This window comes from Xylona heveae (assembly GCF_001619985.1).
Source record: "Xylona heveae TC161 unplaced genomic scaffold L228scaffold_7, whole genome shotgun sequence".
NCBI lineage: Eukaryota > Fungi > Ascomycota > Xylonomycetes > Xylonales > Xylonaceae > Xylona > Xylona heveae.
In genome coordinates this window covers 851,884-872,773 of record NW_017264199.1, presented here as the reverse complement: position 1 = coordinate 872,773, position 20,890 = coordinate 851,884, and the positions used below count along the sequence as shown (strand labels likewise).

General features: G+C 47.6%; 5 protein-coding genes across 5 annotated transcripts; all 5 read right to left on the bottom strand.

The window, feature by feature from the left end:
• Positions 1–1,911: 1,911 nt before the first annotated feature.
• On the bottom strand, positions 1,912–6,163 carry L228DRAFT_256305 (Sec23/Sec24 family protein). Its single transcript, XM_018333917.1, has 8 exons — positions 4,492–6,163; positions 4,336–4,433; positions 3,940–4,280; positions 3,444–3,881; positions 3,183–3,374; positions 3,001–3,122; positions 2,522–2,950; positions 1,912–2,452 (listed from the first exon to the last, which is right to left on the bottom strand). Exons 1-8 carry the CDS (start codon positions 5,908–5,910, stop codon positions 2,375–2,377), a joined length of 3,117 nt encoding a protein of 1,038 aa, XP_018187315.1. The 5' UTR covers positions 5,911–6,163; the 3' UTR covers positions 1,912–2,374.
• A 369-nt stretch (positions 6,164–6,532) lies between these two features.
• L228DRAFT_159284 (amino acid permease, variant) lies at positions 6,533–9,056 on the bottom strand. Its single transcript, XM_018329379.1, has 11 exons — positions 9,011–9,056; positions 8,707–8,817; positions 8,463–8,637; positions 8,173–8,398; positions 7,994–8,109; positions 7,815–7,944; positions 7,708–7,755; positions 7,346–7,660; positions 6,958–7,287; positions 6,833–6,904; positions 6,533–6,781 (listed from the first exon to the last, which is right to left on the bottom strand). Exons 2-11 carry the CDS (start codon positions 8,761–8,763, stop codon positions 6,706–6,708), a joined length of 1,545 nt encoding a protein of 514 aa, XP_018187314.1. The 5' UTR covers positions 8,764–8,817; positions 9,011–9,056; the 3' UTR covers positions 6,533–6,705.
• A 2,853-nt stretch (positions 9,057–11,909) lies between these two features.
• On the bottom strand, positions 11,910–14,484 carry L228DRAFT_221769 (hypothetical protein). Its single transcript, XM_018330281.1, has 6 exons — positions 14,072–14,484; positions 13,804–14,011; positions 13,357–13,754; positions 13,169–13,300; positions 12,910–13,112; positions 11,910–12,855 (listed from the first exon to the last, which is right to left on the bottom strand). The coding sequence occupies exons 1-6, from the start codon at positions 14,300–14,302 to the stop codon at positions 11,991–11,993; spliced, it is 2,037 nt and encodes a 678-aa protein (XP_018187313.1). The 5' UTR covers positions 14,303–14,484; the 3' UTR covers positions 11,910–11,990.
• An 845-nt stretch (positions 14,485–15,329) lies between these two features.
• L228DRAFT_269213 (hypothetical protein) lies at positions 15,330–15,932 on the bottom strand (the record flags this gene model as incomplete). The annotated part of the gene is made up of 1 exon (XM_018335249.1): positions 15,330–15,932. The coding sequence occupies one exon, from the start codon at positions 15,930–15,932 to the stop codon at positions 15,330–15,332; it is 603 nt and encodes a 200-aa protein (XP_018187312.1).
• A 589-nt stretch (positions 15,933–16,521) lies between these two features.
• L228DRAFT_239702 (hypothetical protein) lies at positions 16,522–19,656 on the bottom strand (the record flags this gene model as incomplete). The annotated part of the gene is made up of 2 exons (XM_018331170.1): positions 16,522–19,366; positions 19,511–19,656. The coding sequence occupies 2 exons, from the start codon at positions 19,654–19,656 to the stop codon at positions 16,522–16,524; spliced, it is 2,991 nt and encodes a 996-aa protein (XP_018187311.1).
• Between the last annotated feature and the right edge of the window lie 1,234 nt (positions 19,657–20,890).

Here is a 20,890-nt window from a genome sequence, read left to right as displayed (position 1 = left end):
TCTACGAGCACTGATGGAGATTGCAAGTATTGTCTCTCAACTCTTGATAGGAACATATGCTAATGTCTGTCGCAGTCAGTAAGAAAGATCGTTTCAGTTATTCCGCCCTGTACTTCCGCATTTTGTCCGGAATGCGCCGCCCTACAAGAAGAATTAGGCGTTTCTCTTAGAAGGTAAACCTCCGGCCTTGCAGTTGACGACCCCGGTAAAAGCAACACCAAGTGGGGCAGGGATGCATGACTGCATGAGGGCACCAGGAACCTCAAAGGACTCTCCGAGGGCTCCCATATGATGCGGGGTTTGATTGGAATGAATGGCCGAAAGTGATGTGCAATATACATACCACTGAGTTTCAGGTTAGTTTGGTGTGTCCTCACAGACTCCAGCTGCCTTGTGGACATCATTCTGCGGAAGACGGAGTTGCCGAAGCGTCCCTCTACGCCCTGCAAATGATTTTGAGCGAGCCCAACCCATTTCAGCCGCAAGATTGATGCTGATGTTTACGCGATCCCAGCGACGCCAGAAAGAGCTGAATAACAAAAGGGGATGAGCCGTGCCAGGAATAATTTAGGCTGCGTTTCCTCTTTAGCTCTTTGACACGCGTTGGACTGAGCAGCAGTAAGCTGCGATCGCCGATTGGTTTGTCGTTTATTTGGTGGAGATATCGGCACCCTGTTATCTCCGTTGCTGTACCTCTGTACGAAGATACAACTGCTGTTTAAGTGTATTATTTCCTGAAACAACAAATCGCCATATAACTAAAACAGCTGAATGTCACCGAGATGGCGCGCTGCTCTAGATACGCGGCTAAGAGACTTCCTAGTGCGCTGAGTGCTGCGTAGCAAAAGTTACTCGATCAAAATAGAGCTGAATGTTGATCCCGCCGGGCATTGATTGGATGACTTGGCAAATCTAAGATGCGGGTAATGGAAGGTCCAAAAGACCCTTGGAGAGCCCGATGGGCTGCGGCGTAGAGAGATCTTCGGCCCCGCCCGTTGCGGTCCGACGAGACCAGTGTTTTTTCTCCCTTTCCACTCTTTGTCAGACGTATACTCGTACCCCTGGCTTTCGCTTTTCACTCAAGGCTTGCCCAAGGAGCTCAAGTGATATCTTACGAAGGGAGACGGCCTCTAGGCGTCAAAGACGGGATCCTCTGAAACCTTTTTTTGGTTTATATAGCACCACATATAGGAGTGCAGAACTTTCTCGAATGCTCAAGGGTCATGGAGGATTCCATGTCATCAACTGTAACCATAAGTCAATACTATATCTACCCTTTTTTTTGCTGGTTCACGTGTCCGTTCCACCCCTGTGTTGTTGAATTGTGATGATCATTGCTTCGAATTCATAATTGTAACACCACTGAGACAGTTTCAGGATGAGTTGACAGCGATGTCACAGGGTCTGCAGGACAGCCCAATCCGCGTAGGGCATTCCATCCTGTATATCTGTGTGTGCGCGTGTGTGTGTTAGGGATCAGGGGTTTTGAGGATAATTGCTCTGTCCCTAGTCACGATTAGTCAAGCACTCTAGTAACAGGATTTTCAGACGACAGGCCCGACCCCAGTGCTGCGTCATGCCACTCACGGTTCGGATATCTCTCCGTAAGACGATCAAATGTACAGGGGAATAGCAAGACCAAGCGCCGTCGGAGCTCGCCATATTGAAAAACTCTTAATGTCTTTAGAATGATACTGTACGTATGCTTCTGTCTCCGGACAAAGTTGACCCCCGAGAAGCCATTTGCCTGGATAAATGTTTCTCTCCCAAGGTCTTTGGAACATCGACTTAATTTAAAGAATCCTAAATTCCTAATATTCTTCATAGAGATGGCGTTACAGCGTCAAAAGATGCCCTCGCAGCAAGGCAACTCGTCTCCTTCAACCCAAAGCCCGTTGAATTTGTTGTATTATATGATAGTCTGAAGCAAAGACAGTACGAAGATCGGAGCTTTCATAGCTGGACTAACAACCCGGGACACTTTACTGAGCACATAGCCTAGGTAGGTAATGTAGTGAGTACAGAGATCTGGCCAGGGGCCGGTCAGGACAATATCCTTAAAAGTGTACATATTATATGCCCAATGGTCGTACCAATATATGCACTAGAAGGTGCATGACGATGATGATAATGCTGTAAATGGAAAAATAAATAAAAAATAAAAAAAATAAAACACAAGGAAGTCAAAAAAGATTTGGACCCACGGAGCTGATGCGCCACCACTAACAAGAACGAAGAAAGTTCGCGCCAAAATGCAAACGAGAAGACCTCCTTGGAATTTGAAACGGCCTGACTACAATGACTCATAAAATGCAAAAAAAAGATGAAGCGTGATAGCTGTTTTTCAAAAGGAATATGTAAAAGAGATGCGACACTAGTAGAACGCTCTCATCGCCGCAAAGGAGGTTGACAGATTATCCAACGATTCATCCTTCTTGCGGTGACCGGCAAGCTAAAAAATGAGTTACTATTAGTAAAACTTTCGCGGTTACGAAATTCGCCGTGATCTATCGAGACTCACCTCTAATTGGATTTGACGATGCACGTGAACCAGCCAGTCAACGTAACTTTGAGCCTCATTGTTCCTGTCCTCCACGAGAAGCCTTGCAAATTCATACTCTGAGCCGTCGAAGCCTTGGCGCGCTAACTGAATTGTAAGAGCTTTCGAGCCGCGAACAATAGAGAGGTATTGTAAAATGTTCCGGACTTGCGCGTTTAGGTGAGTTTCGAGAATAGGTAGTGAAGACAATTGCGGATCGAGGGACTGCAATGACGTGTAGGACTCGCCAAAAAGATCCACTAGTAAGTTGGGAGATACTTGACTATGAATCCATAGTAAGCAAACTTGGCCGTTGTCCACAATGTAAGCACCTCCCTCCTCGATGCGCGAGAAGGACGCTCGAATGGTGGGCGGCATGCGAAGATGGCCATTCTCATTGGGAAACCCGTCCTGAAAAGATATGTTAGCTTCGAAAACGAGCTGAAGAAAGAGAGACTTACTTGGTCATGGAGGTTGTGGATCGGTATGATACGTGGATACAGATACAAGGAGAGCTCTAAGACGCCCATAGACTTGATCATCCGCATATCATGCACTCGTCGATCTGAAGGTTCCTGACCGCCTGTCGTTCATGAATCCCATGTTAGCGATGCGCTGTAATGAGCTAAGGTATTATTCGCACCCTTGAAAGCCCTTGACTTGAGCAAGCTTAATATATACATGCTGAACTCCTTCAAGTTCTCGGGGAGAACCAACTGCCCTGGTGGGTGAGAGCCAGAGAAGTTCTTCCTATAACCAGCAAGTATGTCCACGGTCTTCTCGGTAATTCCGCCACGGATTTCCTTCAAGGTTCGCTCGGTCATACGGGAGGCAGCTTCCATGATAAGTCAGCGTACGCTTCACAGGATATTTTCCATAGCTATATTCGGAGAAGTAGACGAACCCTCTTTGGCGATGATGTTTACCACAGCATCCTGGTCGATGAATCTCATTACCTCGGTGCCTCCCTCACTCACACTTGCTACGACATTAGAGCACCTCACCCGCCGTTCACCTGTGGCAGTCGTATACAAGAGGGCGCTCTGGAAGTGTGCATCAAGCTTCGGATCCAGTTTACCATCATAACTGAATAGAACTGCAATCGATTTATCCTCGTCGATGACACCAAACTCAAGATCAGCGCCGAAGGAATGCTGGACAAAGTTTCCATGATAAGACGAAACCTGTAGTCCGTTGGAGCAACGAACTTTCATGAGGGCTTGATAGCCTGTCTCGCGAGTGACACTATGTTTGATTTCTTTGGAAAGCTTCAAGCAGTCTCTAGGCGCATGAAAGTTGGAGTAATAGAAAGTTTCTCCGCCAGTAAAGGAAGAAATATGACCTGCAACGCCTAGTTAGATATATTGTACCTGCAGCCCCAGATTGCTGAAAAAACGTACCGACCGTGGCCACATCAAGATAGCCTCCGCCAGCGGCAGCCAAGAACATGTCAACTCCCACTCCGCACTCAACCATTTTCGAGGCCGTCTTTCTAAAGCCGGGATGCTCGGTGGTGAAAAGCTTCTTCTCCGCATCCGTATGATGAACTTTCTGGTTATCACGCAGGAACAAGCGGCCCGGGCCCCAAGTTGGGAGCGATGAAAGTGAACAAACAATCTTGCCACCAGTTGATGACAATGCAGAAAGTGCAGCGTTCAATGTAGGCAAAAGAGCGGGTTCAGGGTTCTTGACTTGAGAGAAGAGCGCCGGAATTTGTGTCAAGAGGGAAGTAATAACGGACCTATCTTCGAATCAGTATCTGAGCTAGCCGAGAAAATCCGGCTCGAATAACGTACTTTGATTCCTGAGGGTCGACAAAAAGACCCTCGCTGAGGGGCACAAACGGATCCTCAATATCTGTCATGACCATCATTTGTGCTTGTTCCAGATTAGACTAGATAGAAAGTCAATAAGGCTACACCCAACTCTTGTCGACACATTTCCACACTTACCTTTAAGTTGTAGAAGTGGATTTCCTTGTCAAAAGTTATAATTCCAATCTTTGATCCAGCTGGTAGCTGTCCTTTACCAGATCTTCCTTCGGCCTTTTCTGCCTCAGTAGCGTCATCGGCCTCGCCGTATAGTGCTCCAAGTATACCTTCACAGAAGGCCTCTAAAAAGCCCTTATTCAACGCCTCTTGGCTCACGTCAATTAAGAACAGCCACCGCAGCCCGATAGGCTCCTTGGCCCAGTATTCCTTGGGCACCATAAATTCGACGGTGCCCATCGTGAGTTCCGGCCTCTGCGTTCTGTCTACACGCACCCCAGAAGGATCTGTGGGAGCAAAATATTCCGGGCTAACCTCGTTCGGGAATGTACACATATTGCAGACCAATGTGTTTCCACCAGATCGGAACGTCATGAACGGATTTATATAGGTCCTGCATCTTCTACATCGCGGGGGTCCGGTTTCGCCAAAGTCCAACACAGGAATCGTTTGTTCACCGGGCTGAAGTGGACCAAGTGGCTGGAGTATCAATCCAAGAGGAAGACCTGTGGAGGATAGCGCCTCTAATGTAGACGGTATATTGTTCAGAGACAATCGCGCAAGCTTCGGCGAGGCGTTTCCCTGATCGTACGATATGTACGAGACGGCCGCTGGGGGAGGAAGGTGGTGCTCCATGGTGGGATAAACGTGATCCAGGTAATACTGCGCGGGCACATCGCGAGACCTTGGAATGCTTGGTATCTGTTCTGGATCAACTCGATTTTGCTGAGATCCTGAGGTGGGGCCGGCAGCAATTGGTTGATGCGCACCAGCAAAGTTGGGGGGAGCAGCGAACTGTGGGACTGATGGATGACCAGCTATCGGAGCAAAAGAGCCAGATGGTATTCCAGGAACCTGAGGAGCCCCGGGTGCAGCCAATCCCGGACTATATGGTGTAGTTGGTATTTGCGCAGCTGGGGCGGTCGAGCTTAAGAACTGCGAAGGTGAGCCTAAGCCGTTCGCTGGCACGCCATTAAATGCTTGGGAAGAACCGGCCGGCTCAAGATTGTGATAAGCATGCCTATCCTTCTTCTTATGTGGCCGCACACTTCCATGGGCCTCGCCTCCCATGGCCAGTCCTCCCGTCTGTTGCACCATTTTGCCGTCGCTCGCAACTCCGCCGTGGGGAGCCAACGGTTGCTCCGGAAAGTATCCTTGCGCCGCCGTATGTGATGCATACTGCTGCTGACCAGTATATTGCGGTGATTGATAGTGCTGCGAAACGTTGGGTGAGGGCTGGTTATGTTCGGAAAGGCCAACGGAGTAAGGCGAGGAAGCAGCGTGGAATTGCTGGGTTGGCACTTGGCCTTGCACACCAGGGTGATTAGGATCGCCATTCGGATCGCCCTGCCCTAAGGCATGATACATCTGGAAGTCAGACATGTTATTGTTTAAGTGCGCCCTTCAATACGCTGGAAGACTCGATCTGAAATAGAAATTAAGCTCGCGCTGCGGACCAAATCAGGGGACACGAGAGCTGCGCCTGATCATAATCGTGAAAGTGACTTGAATTGGGGAATTTAAAGACTGATCGTTCTCCACCGATGCTCGCTCAAATTAATCAACACAAAATTCCCTCAGAGTGCCATCGGAGTGGTTAGAGGACGTAATGCGTATACTTCAGATCAAGTCGTCGTGTATATAGGAGGTGAGCTTGTCCGGAGGACATACGCTAAACATATCTTGACAGCTTGTTTCGGTCAAAACATCCCGGTGTTACCCGGCAACAAGTATTTTCGACCTCGGCCATAGTATGAGATCGCGTTGATGGACGCAACTGCTAATGAAATCAACAAAGATATTACGGAAAGTCTTCTTTCCTTCAAAATTCATCATATCATTGAATTCTAGAGATTGAGGCAATAACAACACATTCGATACGCCTCACTTGAGATTTCAAACCCTTTGACTCCGACAGGAAATTACAATGGATCGTTTCTGCCTCGAGCCTTGCGCTCCAAACTGACACGGAAAACGCACTGAAACCCCAATATACCAAAGAACATCATCCTGGTTTTGACGTAAAAAAATATATATATTACATCTGATCAGTTGAAGAACGAAAAAAGAATTTGTACTCTTAAGCCGCGTATCAACAAGTGCTCTTGCCGTTTGAAAAAAGTCCCAACCGGAAAATAACGCCGTGTGAATGCCATGGGTATCTAAGCGCCGCTAAGATCAAAATATCCGGTCTTCAATGTCATCAGTTGGAACTAATTGTAGCAGATCCTTTGTCCTGGGACCAGTATATTTCCTATCGCAGTATCGTCAGAAAATAACCATTCTAGACAACTTGTGCACTTACTTTCGAGCGCCAATCCACCACCAGGATAGAGCGAAAACACCGATGAAGGCTGCCACACAAACCGCATAATTCCTATGTCAATTTAGCGCTGTTCGAATTGTAGAGGCCACACTGGTTTGACAAACATATTTGCTGCCGTAACTGGTTTTGTTGGTGGGAAGAAAAGCACCACACTAATAAAGCAAACCCAACTGATAGCTACCGCATTGATTGGCAACCCCCATCTTCCAAGGGAATAAGGTCCGTCAATGAACTTAACCTGTCTCTCGTAGACTCTTCGAGCCAGAATCACAGCAATGTATGAAAGGTCCAGCGCTGGCGCTGTAATATTGAAGATGGCCACCACCGTTTGCGAAGAGCCAATGCCAATGCAGTTGAGGCAGGTGCTTAGAATAACTACCAACCATACTGCATACACGGGAGTCCTAGTTACTTGATTTACTTTACTCCAGAAGCTAGAACATGAGAAGAATTAGAATCTCGTTGCAAATATCCGATAAGTGATATCCCTACCTTGAGAAGGGCAGTGCGTCATCGCGGGCAAATGCATATGCCATCCTCGTGTCTGCCAGCATTGCAGAACAGCCGGTGAAAAACTGGATAAGTATAACGAAAAACCACATTATTGTTCCCCCAGTCTTTCCGCCGGCGTTGAGGAATATTTGAGCTGCAGGCATTCCGGTAGGTGAATTGATAATGCCATCAAAATCTTTCATGCAGAAGCAAAATGTGACCGTAAGCATCCATCCGAGAGCACCTGATACAAGTACCGCTGCATTGATTGCGACGGGACCTCTGATAGCGGCGTCATGAGTCTCTTCAGACATACTAAAGGCGATTAGTAAATTTGAGTTGGTGATATTATTGGGACGTACTGAGTAGTTCCGTCATAGTCCGTCATGGTCCACGCGACCGAAAGGAACCTATATGGCTGTAAGTTAAAAGATACAACCCAGCAAAATAAAAGCGACACGGAATTTACCCTAATAGAAATGAAAAGCCCTTGCTTGACCAGCCAGAGCCATCCGTTACTTCAGTAAATACCCATCTGGCGCTTTGCTTTTCCGGAGTCAAGACCAAAAGTGCAACACAGATTCCAACAGATGCCGTTACTGAACAATATAAGCCTTAAGTACCTAGGTGTATATGTGCGGGACCTACTGTTAATTGGAGCAAACCAAAGTATGATTCTGTGAAGACTCTTCGTTGTTAAAGAACAGATAATTCCCATAATGCAAAGCAGAAGCAGTGTTAGCAATACTGTTTGCAACGCCGTGCTGCGAGACGGAATCAGCCTTTCAACTATTTGCTGCATAATTCTGACAGAACGCTCAACTCACGGAGAATATGAATATGCGCCGTCGACAAATTGTGAGTTCATGCTGGCGCAAGCTAATATCATCTGGGCTACTGTATAGGCGACGCTTGAAACACCTGCCGTCTGACCCAGGAAATTGCACCATCCCACCACCCAAGCCCAAATCGCAACATGCTCTGGGGGCACGACATGCTTTGTTACAAAATACATGCCGCCGGCGGTCGGATAGGCTGACACAAGTTCGGCCACTGACCATCAACCGTCATCAGTACAGGTAATGCTCATAAGGCGCCTTTCAGAAGGGAATCTCACCTGAGCTTGCTATACACATGGCTATGCATGAACCAATAAACCAGCACCAGACAGCAGTAGCCGGCCCTCCAGCCATAACGGGGCTGCCAAAAGTTGCAGGAACAGAACCCAGAACGCCGAGAATGGAGATCGCATAAGAAACGGTGGACCATTTGGTAAATTCACGGCGCAATTCCTGCAATGACACGCATCAATTTCCATAGAAGGAAGTGCAGTTACAGGGAAATGCCATTTCCTGACATACCTGGCGATATCCAATGCGCGCAAGGAGTCGCTCGTCATCGTCTTGAATGGTGGCCATTGCTGGGTTTGTAGGTGTCCCAGCTTTCTCCGAAATCTGATTATCCAAATGAGTCTGCGCCGTCTCAGCATAAGATCTTTTGGACAGATTTTTATGATCCATAATTTCTCTATAGCCGGAGGGTCACATAGAGACGTCCGAGAAAAGGATTGTGTTTTGTGACGAAACAAAAAAGTACCGACAAAACGGCAGAGGGGGAATTGAACAAGTGGACGAGACGACATGTTATAGAGGAGGAGAAAATTACATATATACTTGCAGGTCATTCACTGATCAGCTTATGCATCGGCCATTGAATGGCTCGCCGGAGCAGCAATCCCCAGTCCCGCAGCTACTGCAAGACCTAAGGCCGCGGAAGCAGAGTTGTGATAGCTGCTGGATTGGCTAGCCCACCATGTGTCCTAGTCGGTTTACCATTGAGCATCTGGTGATCTTGGCTTCGCTTGCAATGCGGCAGTCGAGGGGGGAGCCCCGCGCCGTTGGAAAGAATGATATGCCTTTGGATTGTCTCCGTACAGGCGCAGTCGAGGCGGAGGAGCTAGAGGGAGTCGCCCAACCCAAAATCTCGGAACCTAAACTGAAGCGGAATGATTTGCCGTGCCACTTGGGGACGCGTCAGATCTGATTGGGTTGCTTTAATAGATTGAAACGTGGGCAGGGGCGCGGAAATGGTTTAAAAAACTAGGTCAGAACTCCAGAGAGTGTAATTGAAGCCAGCATCACCACCGACCGGGTTTGTGGGCCGAACTCAATCGCACCGGGGAAAGCTTCTTTGACGAAGGAAGAATTCGGACGCCCTGACGTCGCACAGGGAAAGAAATGGCAAACGACGATTTTGTGGCGGCAGAAGAGTGCAGCCTACAAATCCCGGTCTCATCTGACAACGCGACCAGGAAAATGATGATCGTCAACAAGTCGAGTCGAGAATTGCATATCCCGGAGAAACGTGTTTCGCTGTCAACCCTGCCACAGATCAATTGGCTCGAAAAAGAAAGTTCATCCCTTCTATGTCCGCAACTAGGATCTTTGAGTAGACACCCCTCATTGGTCGTAAGTATATTGGCAGCTGCCAGCATGGCCGTCAGAAGTACGGGTACAATGCCTGAACTGTAATTTCATTGCATCACCCCAACGATACGGCACGACCAGCTTAGGTGACCCCCTTGCTCAGGAACCTTATAACGTAAGGATCTGTTCGCGCCCGCTTCTATGGTACAAGGGTTTTCGAACATGGTGAGGGTGCATAAAGGCTCGTGTGCTTGCGTCCATCTAGGCTTGTGCAATGGGGTTCATAATCTCCTGACAGGAATTGTTATCAACGATTCTATTTCTTTTTTTTTTGGGGGGTCTCAATTCATAAACACTACTCTGTGATGTCAATCATTTTGCGGTATTATTAGGTATAAGTTTAACGAGAGCACTGTACCTGGAACGGAGTCGACACTTGAGTTGCCCCATTGGTCTCTGTTAAAGTGGGTATCCAATGTAAGTTAGGTGGTCCCGCCCAGTATCAAAAAGAGGACCTTGACGTCTCGTTATCGTATCCAGGACCCCGTAATTTGGTGGATCACTAAAACCAAAACCTTTCCCAAACCTCATTAAACTGTCCGTGGAGCCGCATGTAGACCCATGGCAACTCACTGGGGTCCAAGGCGATGGAGAAGGCGTCGAGAGCTCGCTTAAACTCCCTAACGCTCTTCCAAAAAGCTGCTACTGACCTATTCGTATCAGAGTATGATGACCGTATCACTGTGAGATTATTATTCATGGCGGTGAGCAACGTCAGCAGACCGCCCTGGAGCGTCTCTATTGCAACCTAAGAAACAAAAGTCATTTTCGTCCTATCACTTTCGACTGTCAATTGTTGAGGCTAAGCCTGCAATTTTCCTGCTTCTTGCACCAACATACTTCACAATGAAGCCGAATCAGAATGTTCGAATATTGTACCGCCTCATGGCCCATGATGAATAACGTACCCAAGAAAGTAAAGGCAACTACCTGGGCTTTTCCGATGCCCCTGAAGGAAAAGACAACTGTATGATGTGCTCGGCTAGTAATTTCCAATCTCTTCTGGCCACGTCTTTTGTCGCTAAGCATCTCCCCCAAATGAATGTTGAGCTAGCAGTCATATTGTCAAACTGCCTGTTTCAGAGAAACGATCATCCTCACATGAGGAGGCCCCCCCCCTGTCGATACACTCCATCATGGCTTGTACAATTACCTGCAATTTAGATTGGGCATCACTGTGTGCTTAGCTCCCGCCTGAATCGGCCCGCGTCCTGAATAATTGGACGATCACTCAGCCTTGTCTTTATCATATATGTGGATGGCAATTTGACCGCGGCATGATTTTCTTATCGCGATATCTTCCTTAACGAAGATCCTCAGTCATTTTGTGGATGCATGAGTCAAAGGGCAGAAGGGAAGGCGTTCCTAGCGAGATCGCGTCGGACAAGAAAATGCTGTACGACTCGAGGAATCCAAAGAAGACTCACTCCTCTCTTTGAGCCAGGAAGAAGAAAACATCAATCGGATGCCCCTGTCTGCTCGCGCCCCTCTCTATCAGCAAACAGAAAAGGACCGATCTAGAGCCAAGTTGACAGGCGAATCAGTGAATTGTTGTACTTCCAGCTGTCTTCCACAGTTATTGGCAGTTCCCCAGGAGAATCTCTTGAAATGAGATCAAATTGACGCGTCCATGGTCAGCAAATCTTCAAGCCTGTCATGGATTGAGGCTGCTGTTTAGCTGACGTTATTGTGCTTCGTAAGACCAATTGAAGATCATTGTACCCACCGGAATGCGGGGTCATTCCATATATATCAACGTGCGTCTGCATATACCTCTTTTCGGTTTCGAACGAGTTGATCGACGTTAATGCCAGCAGCTGGCTTTTTGCTATTGATACCACGACAAGGCTGATCATCCGTCTGCCGAGGCGCCACTTCTCTCCTGTACCATCAGAGGTTTCGCTCAAAACACTTTCTTCATGATTGCAAGCTTTGTCAAATTCGGTCAAACTAAGCGAAAGAAACCTTTCACGGGCTTTCTAGCCTGGATAGTTTATTTCCTAAATATCAAAAAGGAAAGCTTCTAGCTCTCTAGTTTATTCGGCATTCCTCGAATAGTAAACAGTGGAAACTTCATGCTTGATGTAGAACAAAAGAATGAAAGTAAAATGCTGAATTCAATACCAAAACAATACCATATAGAGAGGAAAACATAAAATCTAGAGTTTGCTTGAGCAACATGACGAATCTTCGTCGACCTTGAGAGTAGAGGTCGCTTGGTGATGTGCCTCTGAGAGTAGGTCGGATTTATTAAATGACTGAACAGAGGGCGGTACGTCTAGAGCCGGGTTCTTAGTGAAAAAGTTCACTGGCTTCAAGTGCACCTTTAAGATTTCGCAAGGCATGACTGGAAAGTCCTCAATCCTTGGAATATGATTGATCCCAAATTGGACGAAGACAACAATATCGGTGTCCTTGACGTTGTCCTTTCGGTCGGCCCAGGCCCGTACACCAGCACCACCGCGGGACTGATTGGTATATTTGCCTCCAGCGTATAGCTCGCCATCGCGGTATTGTGTGACGTATATAGAACGGTCCGCGAATTCTGCTCGCTTGTAGTGGAAGCTTTCTTTCAGAGCTAGCATCTTCTGGAATGGTGGAGCCATGATCTTATAAGCAACTGGCTTGCCGTTTACTGGATTTTTTACAGCTGCGTTTTGAATCTTGAAGATCTGGTTCTTATCCACGTCTACGTCGTATCCACCAGACTTCTCGACGACGGTCTCTTTCGTGTAGTATCCCACGGAAAGCGGATTGAAATCAGACGGGGCCATGGCGTGAGCTTCATCATACACCAGTCTATTATCATATCCGTCCAGGGCTGGGTCTAGGCGAAGGGAGAAAATATGCTGGTGATGAGCGGCCAAGACACCTGGGTGCACCACAGTGCCCCACGGCACCTCGACGCCGTCATCTAGGGGCTGCGTGCTGAGAATTCCAGTAGCCCGAACCTCATATGTAATTTCTCCCGCTTGGTTGAATATAAATGCCAGGATATACTCGTAATTTGCAACAGTGATGATACTAAAACACGAAGTGAGCGGAGTGCCTATCAAATTCATGGGTCGAAAAATCTACCTCTGTAGCACAAGCTCTCTGTTTCGAACAACGACTGCTCGTCCAGTTCTGTAGTTGGTGTGCTTCCAACCAATGCCGGCGTCTTGTTCATGAATGCATACGACATTGTCCATATTGATAGTCCCACCTTTATCATCAGAAAGCACTGCATTCAGATAATAAATTGAGCCGAGACAGTCACACCCTAATTTGAGATTGTTCGCCTGGAAAATTCTATGATTAGTGAAATGAAGCTCTTCTCTAAAAGACCAAACCTTACCATGATGCCAGCTCCGGCGTCGCCGAGGTCAAATGCTGCTTTTCTATTGAAGGGAGTTCGTGGATCCGCGTATGGAATGTTCATGTCGGAGAGAGACAAACGGTAGAATAGACTGCGATCATCGTAGCGTACCTAGTCCCCCGCGTCAGAATAAAAATGGCGAACGACATGTTATAGTCATGACTCACATCATACAGAACCATCCCCTCCCTCTGGTTAAAACCAACGCGAAATCTCCATTTCTGCCAATCGATGACTGAGCTGGTCTCTTGTTTAGACACTTTGAAACTTGCGCCATCCGGTTGGACGACATTTAGAGGCTTGAGATCAGTACGGAGCACCTGAGCCTCTGGAATATACTCGTTTGCAGGCTTCAACTTATAAGGCACTGTCGGTTTGACAGTGTTATCAGCCCCCGTTGGTAGATGGTCTATCCTGCTAACGCGCATTGTCACGGTATCAACGACCGGAGAAATTGCAAGGGGCAAAGCATAATGATTGGAGTCTGCCTCCGAAGAGTTAAACGGGTCTCGCATATAAAGAAAGCACTGATACATTCGATTATCGTCATCGATGCCGTTTGAACCTCCAGGCTATCAGCATATTACAACACAAGAAGTGACATGGCGTCTTACCATAAATCCAAGGATCACAAATGACCACAGTGCCCGCGGGAAGGTGAAGTTTGCGAATCTCAGCCTTGACGCCTTCATCGGCTAACGCAACTTTCTCGACCGCGATAATTTCCTCCCCGTCCGCCGAACTGTGGACATTAGGGCCCAATCGCACATTGCTCTCGACCCTTTTCAGCGAGAGATTCGCTACAGCTTCATGGAGCTTATTCTGAAGTGCGAGTATGAATCAGTCAAGAACCGGCGTTTCATTCTGAACCATCGTGCTTACTGTATTCCGAATATAGTAGCATACGAAGGCTCTTCTATGGATTGTAGGAAGTGGCTTTCCGTTATGTTCAGCGTTTAGGAAAGGTATAGCTTCTTGCTTTGCAGGCTCTGCAAGGGTAATAGCTTTGAAGTGGATATCGGTTTCGGCCGGGTACAGTTCCTTGATGAGCTTAGAACCGGTGACGATTTCGCTCGCGCTCAGAGGAGCGAGCGGGTGGATTGCGGCACTCATTTCGCACAGTCGAAAGTTTGTCGACGAGCTTCAATGTCAATCTTGTTGAAGAACGACGTTGATCAAGAATTTGAGCCTTAAAAGCTCAAGGTGCCTTGCTCATATAACAGTGTCAAATTCCACCAAGTAGATCTTCATTTTCCTGGCGACCAGCGCTATATAATTGCCTTCTTTACCCCAATATGATTTGCAGTCAGGATACTCACTATCAATTGAGCTTCCAGATAAGAAAGTGGCCCAAATTAGTTAGAGATAGGCCGAATAAAACGTAACCGACTTCTCCGCTGCGGAGAAGATTAAATAATGTGCAGTCGGTACGTTGTATCACTATCGGACCAAGTCGTCGGCACGAGATACGGGGTTTGGCTTAGCGGCAGGGGCAACTGCCCGTTGGCCTTTAGCCCGGTAAGTAGACCATCGCCATCTTGGGTAGGTGTGAAATACTGTATCTGTCCAACGGTGTGGATTTGAATACCTTATACACCGCAATGTAAAAACCCACTCAATGTCGAAATTCTTGAATAATTACGTGGTTGGCCGTGGGAGGCACGATTGATAGTCAATCAAAAACAAGGAGTTTGACTTGCTGTCGATCACGTCGAAGAGGCTAGATTCATTTACTATGCAGAACAAGCCTACGGGAAGCTTCTGTTTGCACTACATTAAAGATCCCTGTAGCATGAACCTTTCGACTTCTTCAAGATAGATAATAGTTTATAACTCCATTCTGTATTGCGACGCCTCTAATATTCGGTAAGATAGGGAAAACAATAGGGTTGTGCGAACAATATGCAAAATTGCGAATCCAAAACTCAACGCCCAGTAAAGTAGATAACTTATTGCACATAAGAAAAAGGGAAGAAAAGACCGAAAACCGTAAAACTTTACGAAAGTGACAGTTTCAAAACCCGGAAGAAAAAAAAAAGAAAACAAGAAAAAGATCAAACGCAACTGAAAGTGTCCCTTGAGCGTCATCCTTCCCAACCGATCGTATCAAGTTGTCGATATTAGGGCTGTCGGGGCCTCACTAAGCCCGGTGAACTGCAAGCCAAATTGGAGAGAGACCACCGGGACCCCTTTTCTCGTCCCAGCCAAAGTCAGCAATGGGCTTTTCGGATTTTTTATCTGCAGCGAAAAACGAGATGCCCTTCAGCCACCTTCCATCTCCTAGTTCAAGTACCTCAGTAATGCCATTCTTCGCATTGTCACCCGTCGTGGCGCCCAACTGATGGATCACGTCCTTGACAGTCATTGAAGTAGGAACTCGCATAATGGCAAAATTAAATTCCTGCCCTGGCTTTTCCCATGGATGGTGATTTCCAAGCACGACATGAATGAGAGTATGCTTCTTGGGAAACAAATAGTTGGCGCTGCCATCGATGGGTGTTTCCTCGAGATCGATTCCGGGTGGAAGGAGATTTTCAGCTACTGGTTTTGGAGGCTGCGGAATCTCTGGAAGCGCTGCAAAAGGTGGCACAGGAGAAGGATAGAGGGGCTGTGGAAAGACGCATCCTGCGGAGTAGAACGAGAAAGGAAGGGCACCATAGCCAAACGAAGGTGCTGAAGGGGTTCCCATGACGTTCATGTAGTTGTTATTTGTCGACCAACCGTACGGGGGAATTTTCGCCATAAGGGAGTTGAAATAATAAGTGGAGGCCCTGAACTGTTCCAAAGATGCAAGAAAACCCAAAAAGTGCGGCTCGCGGTAAATGGAAGACGGCTTAAGTGGCGTAAAAGTAGAGCGGTAACACGTCAGTGGAGTACCCAAATGACAGCTATGGAAATGGGAATGAAGAATGGGCAGGCAAGGCGGCTTTAATAAGGCAGACCGAGAGTGTGAATCATGATGAAGCGAAGTCTGGGCTATAAATGTATGGATATTGACCCCTGTTGAGAGTGACGTGGGACTAAAAGGAGAAAAGAGGGTCACGGGTGAAAACATTCAGGGTTGAAGACATGAATGGTGTGCCCCAAAATATACACAGCTCATGACCGCCCAGATACAAACTGCAAACGGACTGCCATTCACTGTAAATGGAACATTGTTTGGCAGTCATGAAAAGTTTGCAAAAGAAACAGGCCTGATCCATTTGATTCCAAAAAATGCTGATTGTAATTTCGAACCACGATGTTGTAATATCCAGTAATTGTGCTTTTGATGCATTAAGGTTTTCAAGCCGCGGTTTGCTATGTTCGAGACTTGGAAGCTGACTGATGATTCAGCCGCCGGAAACTACGGCAAGCCCCTCATAGATCTTCCTTTTGACGGCATAGAAGCTCCCTTCCATGTTGCTAGACCTCTGGCCCGGAGCGAATAAACCTCCACCTTCAACTTCAATCCTTCCGGTTCCAGTTTTGCGAACCGCAACGAGACCATCGATGACCAGGGTACCTTCGCCTCTGAACTCGGCAAGGTGTCCGGATGCTTGCATAATTTTCCTCAAGTCAGCCAGCCTTAGATCACCGACGTGGAGAGGTTGAGCAACAGAACGAGTGGCGGCAGCTATGCTTGCTGGAAGAACATCTAACGTTGGCGGCTCCTTGGCCATTTTCACCGAGCCATGATCTTCGCCCTCTGCAATATCGTCTGCATTATCTCGATCCAGCTTTTGTCTCTTCGTGAGACTTGTCAGAGACAGATTAGGCGACTCTTTGGCTTCTAATCGGCCAGTAACAGTCACGACGCCAAGCCCTCTTACGCTCTGCCAGTGCAAGCGCCTTACAAGTGTGTCGCTAAGTTTGACCACCCAAGCATTGGTGTCTACACTTGCATCTACAGCTTGGCCAACAATTGGTGTCAAAATATCCAGGCCAATCTCTGCTGAGGCGCCCAGTCTCGCGCTGAGCAATTTCCGACAATCATCCGCGAGGGTCGAAGTTTCATCTGTGGTGCCTCCCACGAGGATGAGTTTGCGTGGTTGAATAAGTGGAATAAGCATCTGCAGACTCCGCTTGTCATGAAGACCCATGAAATCGATAAATGTAACGTTAAAGCTAGCACCAACAGTGCGAGTTTTGAGAGCAAGTTTTGATGGGATCGTAGCGGGTTCGTCGGCTTCAGATTCAGAGGAACTTCCTTCATCTTCAAAGCCTAGCGAGGACACACCCACCGGGTGTTCCGACGCATCCAATTCCGAGCTATTCACTGCGCCAACATCTTTCCCGTCCCTCTGTCGTTTGTTTGAGTCATCCAGCTGTCGACGATTCTTCGATCCATTTGCTCCGGTAGCCTCATCCCATTTCCTTTTTTGCCCAAGTCCTTGAGCAGAATCAGCAGCAGTACCTCGAATTTCGAGCCCGTCGACTTCCTCTCGCTCTTCAGCCCTAAGATAATCCTCAGGCCGGATAAGCTCCCCAAATTCGTCACCTCGCCGTCGCTTTGCCACAAAAGGAAACATTTTTTCTCGGCCTCTTTTGTTCCTCACGTCATAGTCATGAACATCCCGCCGGCGCAAAAGCACGTTGATTCCCAGCTCCTCATTAGAAAGTCCTAGCTTATTGCGATTGGAATGGGCCATTGTTGCAGAAATGTTCAAAGCTTTGCCCTGATGCTCAGATTCAGATTCTTCCGAGCTCGAAGAGGTTGAAGATGCATCGTCGACAGCATCAGCAGCATTGTCGAGATTTGCACCTTGTTCCGACTGCAAAATATTGTGGAGCTGACGCTGGGTAGCCAAGTACTGCTGATATATTACAAGCTCTTGTCCCTCAAGCGGAACCCTGTGGGCTTCGCTAATATGAATCTCTCGTCCCTGTCCAGGGACAAGAGCGGGGATGTCTTCGCTGGAAGGAGCAACAGCAGCGCCTTTCCCTATATCCCACCAGGTATAAAGAAGTCGTCCCAAGCTTGAAGAATCAGGTTCGTCAGCGCTCGAGCTTCGATGTTTCTCCGTTAGAACGACAAGATTTGAGCTATTTGAGGCAATGTTGAGTAGGACGTCTCTTGAAAAGCCCCAATCCAGTGATGAATCACTCGCCAATATAACTTTGCCGCCTTCGATTGCTAATGCCCGATCGACCTGGGATTTTCTCTCCAACAATTTAAGATATCTGAAGTCGAACGGCCCAGCATGCCTTGTAGTGTGATGACTATCTCTCTGATTGCCACCGTGTCCAATTGACCTCTCAGGTCGGTTGTTCGCGGTTGATCGACGCTGCGGTAAAGTACTGCTATCATCGGCTTCAAATTCGCGTATAATGCTTTCATCCATCCACTCAAGCATACTTCTTGCGTACTTCATAGTAGTACCAATTTTTCTGCTTGCCAAGAAAAGTCGTGATCCTTTCAAAGAGTCATCTGATGCTGCTCTCCAAGCATGTTCAAGCAAATATGCTAATTCCAAGATGCGAGAACTAGAGTCTGTTGGAATAAGAACAGTCCCTCCCTTGCTTAGAGTAGCACGTATGGAGTTCAAAAGTAACTCATCGCGTCGCCTTCGCCCGCCTGGCAACGAGAATGACTGGGCGCCTGTGCTTCCACAAACCAATGCTGTTGGCTTTCTCAGCTGCTCAACTACATCATTTCCGCCTGCCCCAGCACCGCCAAGCCAAGCCGCGCCGGCGAGCACATTTTCTCTAGCCTGATTCCAGTCAACGGCATAAACTATGGATTCCAGTCCGTGCTGTATGTGCCAGATAGTTCCGCCAAGGGTGTGACCGGCATTGTAAGCGGTAATCGTGAGGCCGTTCAGAGGCGGCGAGAATGGTGAAGGTAGAGGCTGATGAGGTTGGGAGTATTTTAACGGATGAATATGCGAAAAGTATGTTGCAATTTCGTCCGCAGTCGGTGGGTGAAGAAGGAAGTCAGAGGCGTTCCCGGATGGATCAGAAGATTGGAGTGCATAAGAGCTCTCAGAAAGTGAAGATTTCGGGATCAGCGTTGAGGCCAACGGCGTAGACGAATAGAGATCTTGTAGAAGCGTCCTTCCTAAGGATATCACGGGCGTAGTAGCGTAGATGGGTATTCTGGTGAATAGTGGGAAATGTTTGCAGCAATGAGCGAACGCCGCCAAATGCGCAGGAGTCGCATGGGTCAAGAGGATAATTGACAGCGTCGGTACATGTCTGTAAAATTGAAAGGTCAGCAGTCGCAAAGGAGCAGCGAGCATCAATTGGTTCGTCGAGCTTCGTCAGGCTTGTTCATGCGCCACGCGTTTGGATTGTTCCAACCAAATCACGCTGTCCAGTGAAAGATCGAAAAAGACTCACTTTTCCAACGCCTTGAGCTTCTCAACATCGAAGGTCACATCCCATCCAACGTCGATCAAGATCTTGATACCTCCATCAAGCTCGAGCAAGGACTGGGAAGCCGAAGATTCAGATTGTGCGCCTAGAAGAGGAGTGAAAGTGAACATTGTCGCCACGAATCGTACACCTCATGGTAAGAGGAATAAATAGCGGTTTGACAGTATCCTATAGGAATATTGAGGGCATGGCGAAAGAACAATTGATGCAGCTGGTTGTTCGTGACGAAGGACGATAGTATTGGCAGCAATGATATTTGCACAAATGGTCGCTGTGATAAGACGTAAACTTGCATATTAGCTCCCTAGCACCAAACCCTTCGGCGTAGAAGTTAGGTAGGTAGGAAGCTTAGCTACCAACTTGCACCTATGTTTATTATCTACAACTTTCTGTCTGCAAGATACGCTCATAGTCACGCTTTGCCCCATAATACATATGGATATATATTATGCCTCCAGTGCTGAAAGAGATAAAATCAATTCGATTGACTATTCATAGACTTATTCCACGCATAACCAAAAAGGAAAAAGAAGATAATATGTCCGAACTATTGGCCCCGAATGAAGTGAAGCGCACTCCCGTGCATCTCGCAATTAATAACGTAATTCACCCGAGACCCGGCCTTATATCTGTTGCCGATGAGGGAAGGCTCTGCAGCTCTTCTTGATCAACATATTCCATGGTCGGTCCAGCCCAAGTTCGCATTCTTCTGACTCCAGAAAACGGGATATATGCTTGCTCAAGGATATCATGGACTAACTTTGCTTGGCGCAAAACCTCAGCTGCCTTTGCAGCTTCGCTTTCTGATGGCTCTTCTCTTATCGGAGCTGGCAACCTCCCATCCCATTTTAGCCGTGCACGCCTTCGCACAGGATTCGCGGCTTGACCTGTTGGTTCTTCGACCACAGTATTTTGCGGAGTTTTTTCTCTAAGTGGCTGCCGATTTCCACGAAGTTCCTGCTCAGTAACGACTCGAGCCTTTCCCCTGCTCACCTCTTGCCATAAGTTGTCCCGGAATATAAAACGTCGTCCGCCTTCTATTAAGAGCCGAGTGTGATTACTTCCCTCAAGCAAGATCCCGCTCCGAACATTCTATTTATTGAGTCAGCAATTTGCCTTCGTATACAATGAGATGAAGAATTTACTTTTTGGGTTTCGGACCATCCCGTGCGGCCTGCCATATAATCCCAGATTACCTGCATTGTACTGTCATCGCTCTCGCCTGATTGTGCCGGTGAAAACCCCGGTGAGAACCCCGGTGAGGAGTTATCCTTGTGTACAAGTGTCGACATGGTTGGGAATGATTCAATTTCTTTCAGCAGCTAAGCATTTACAGTCCAACCT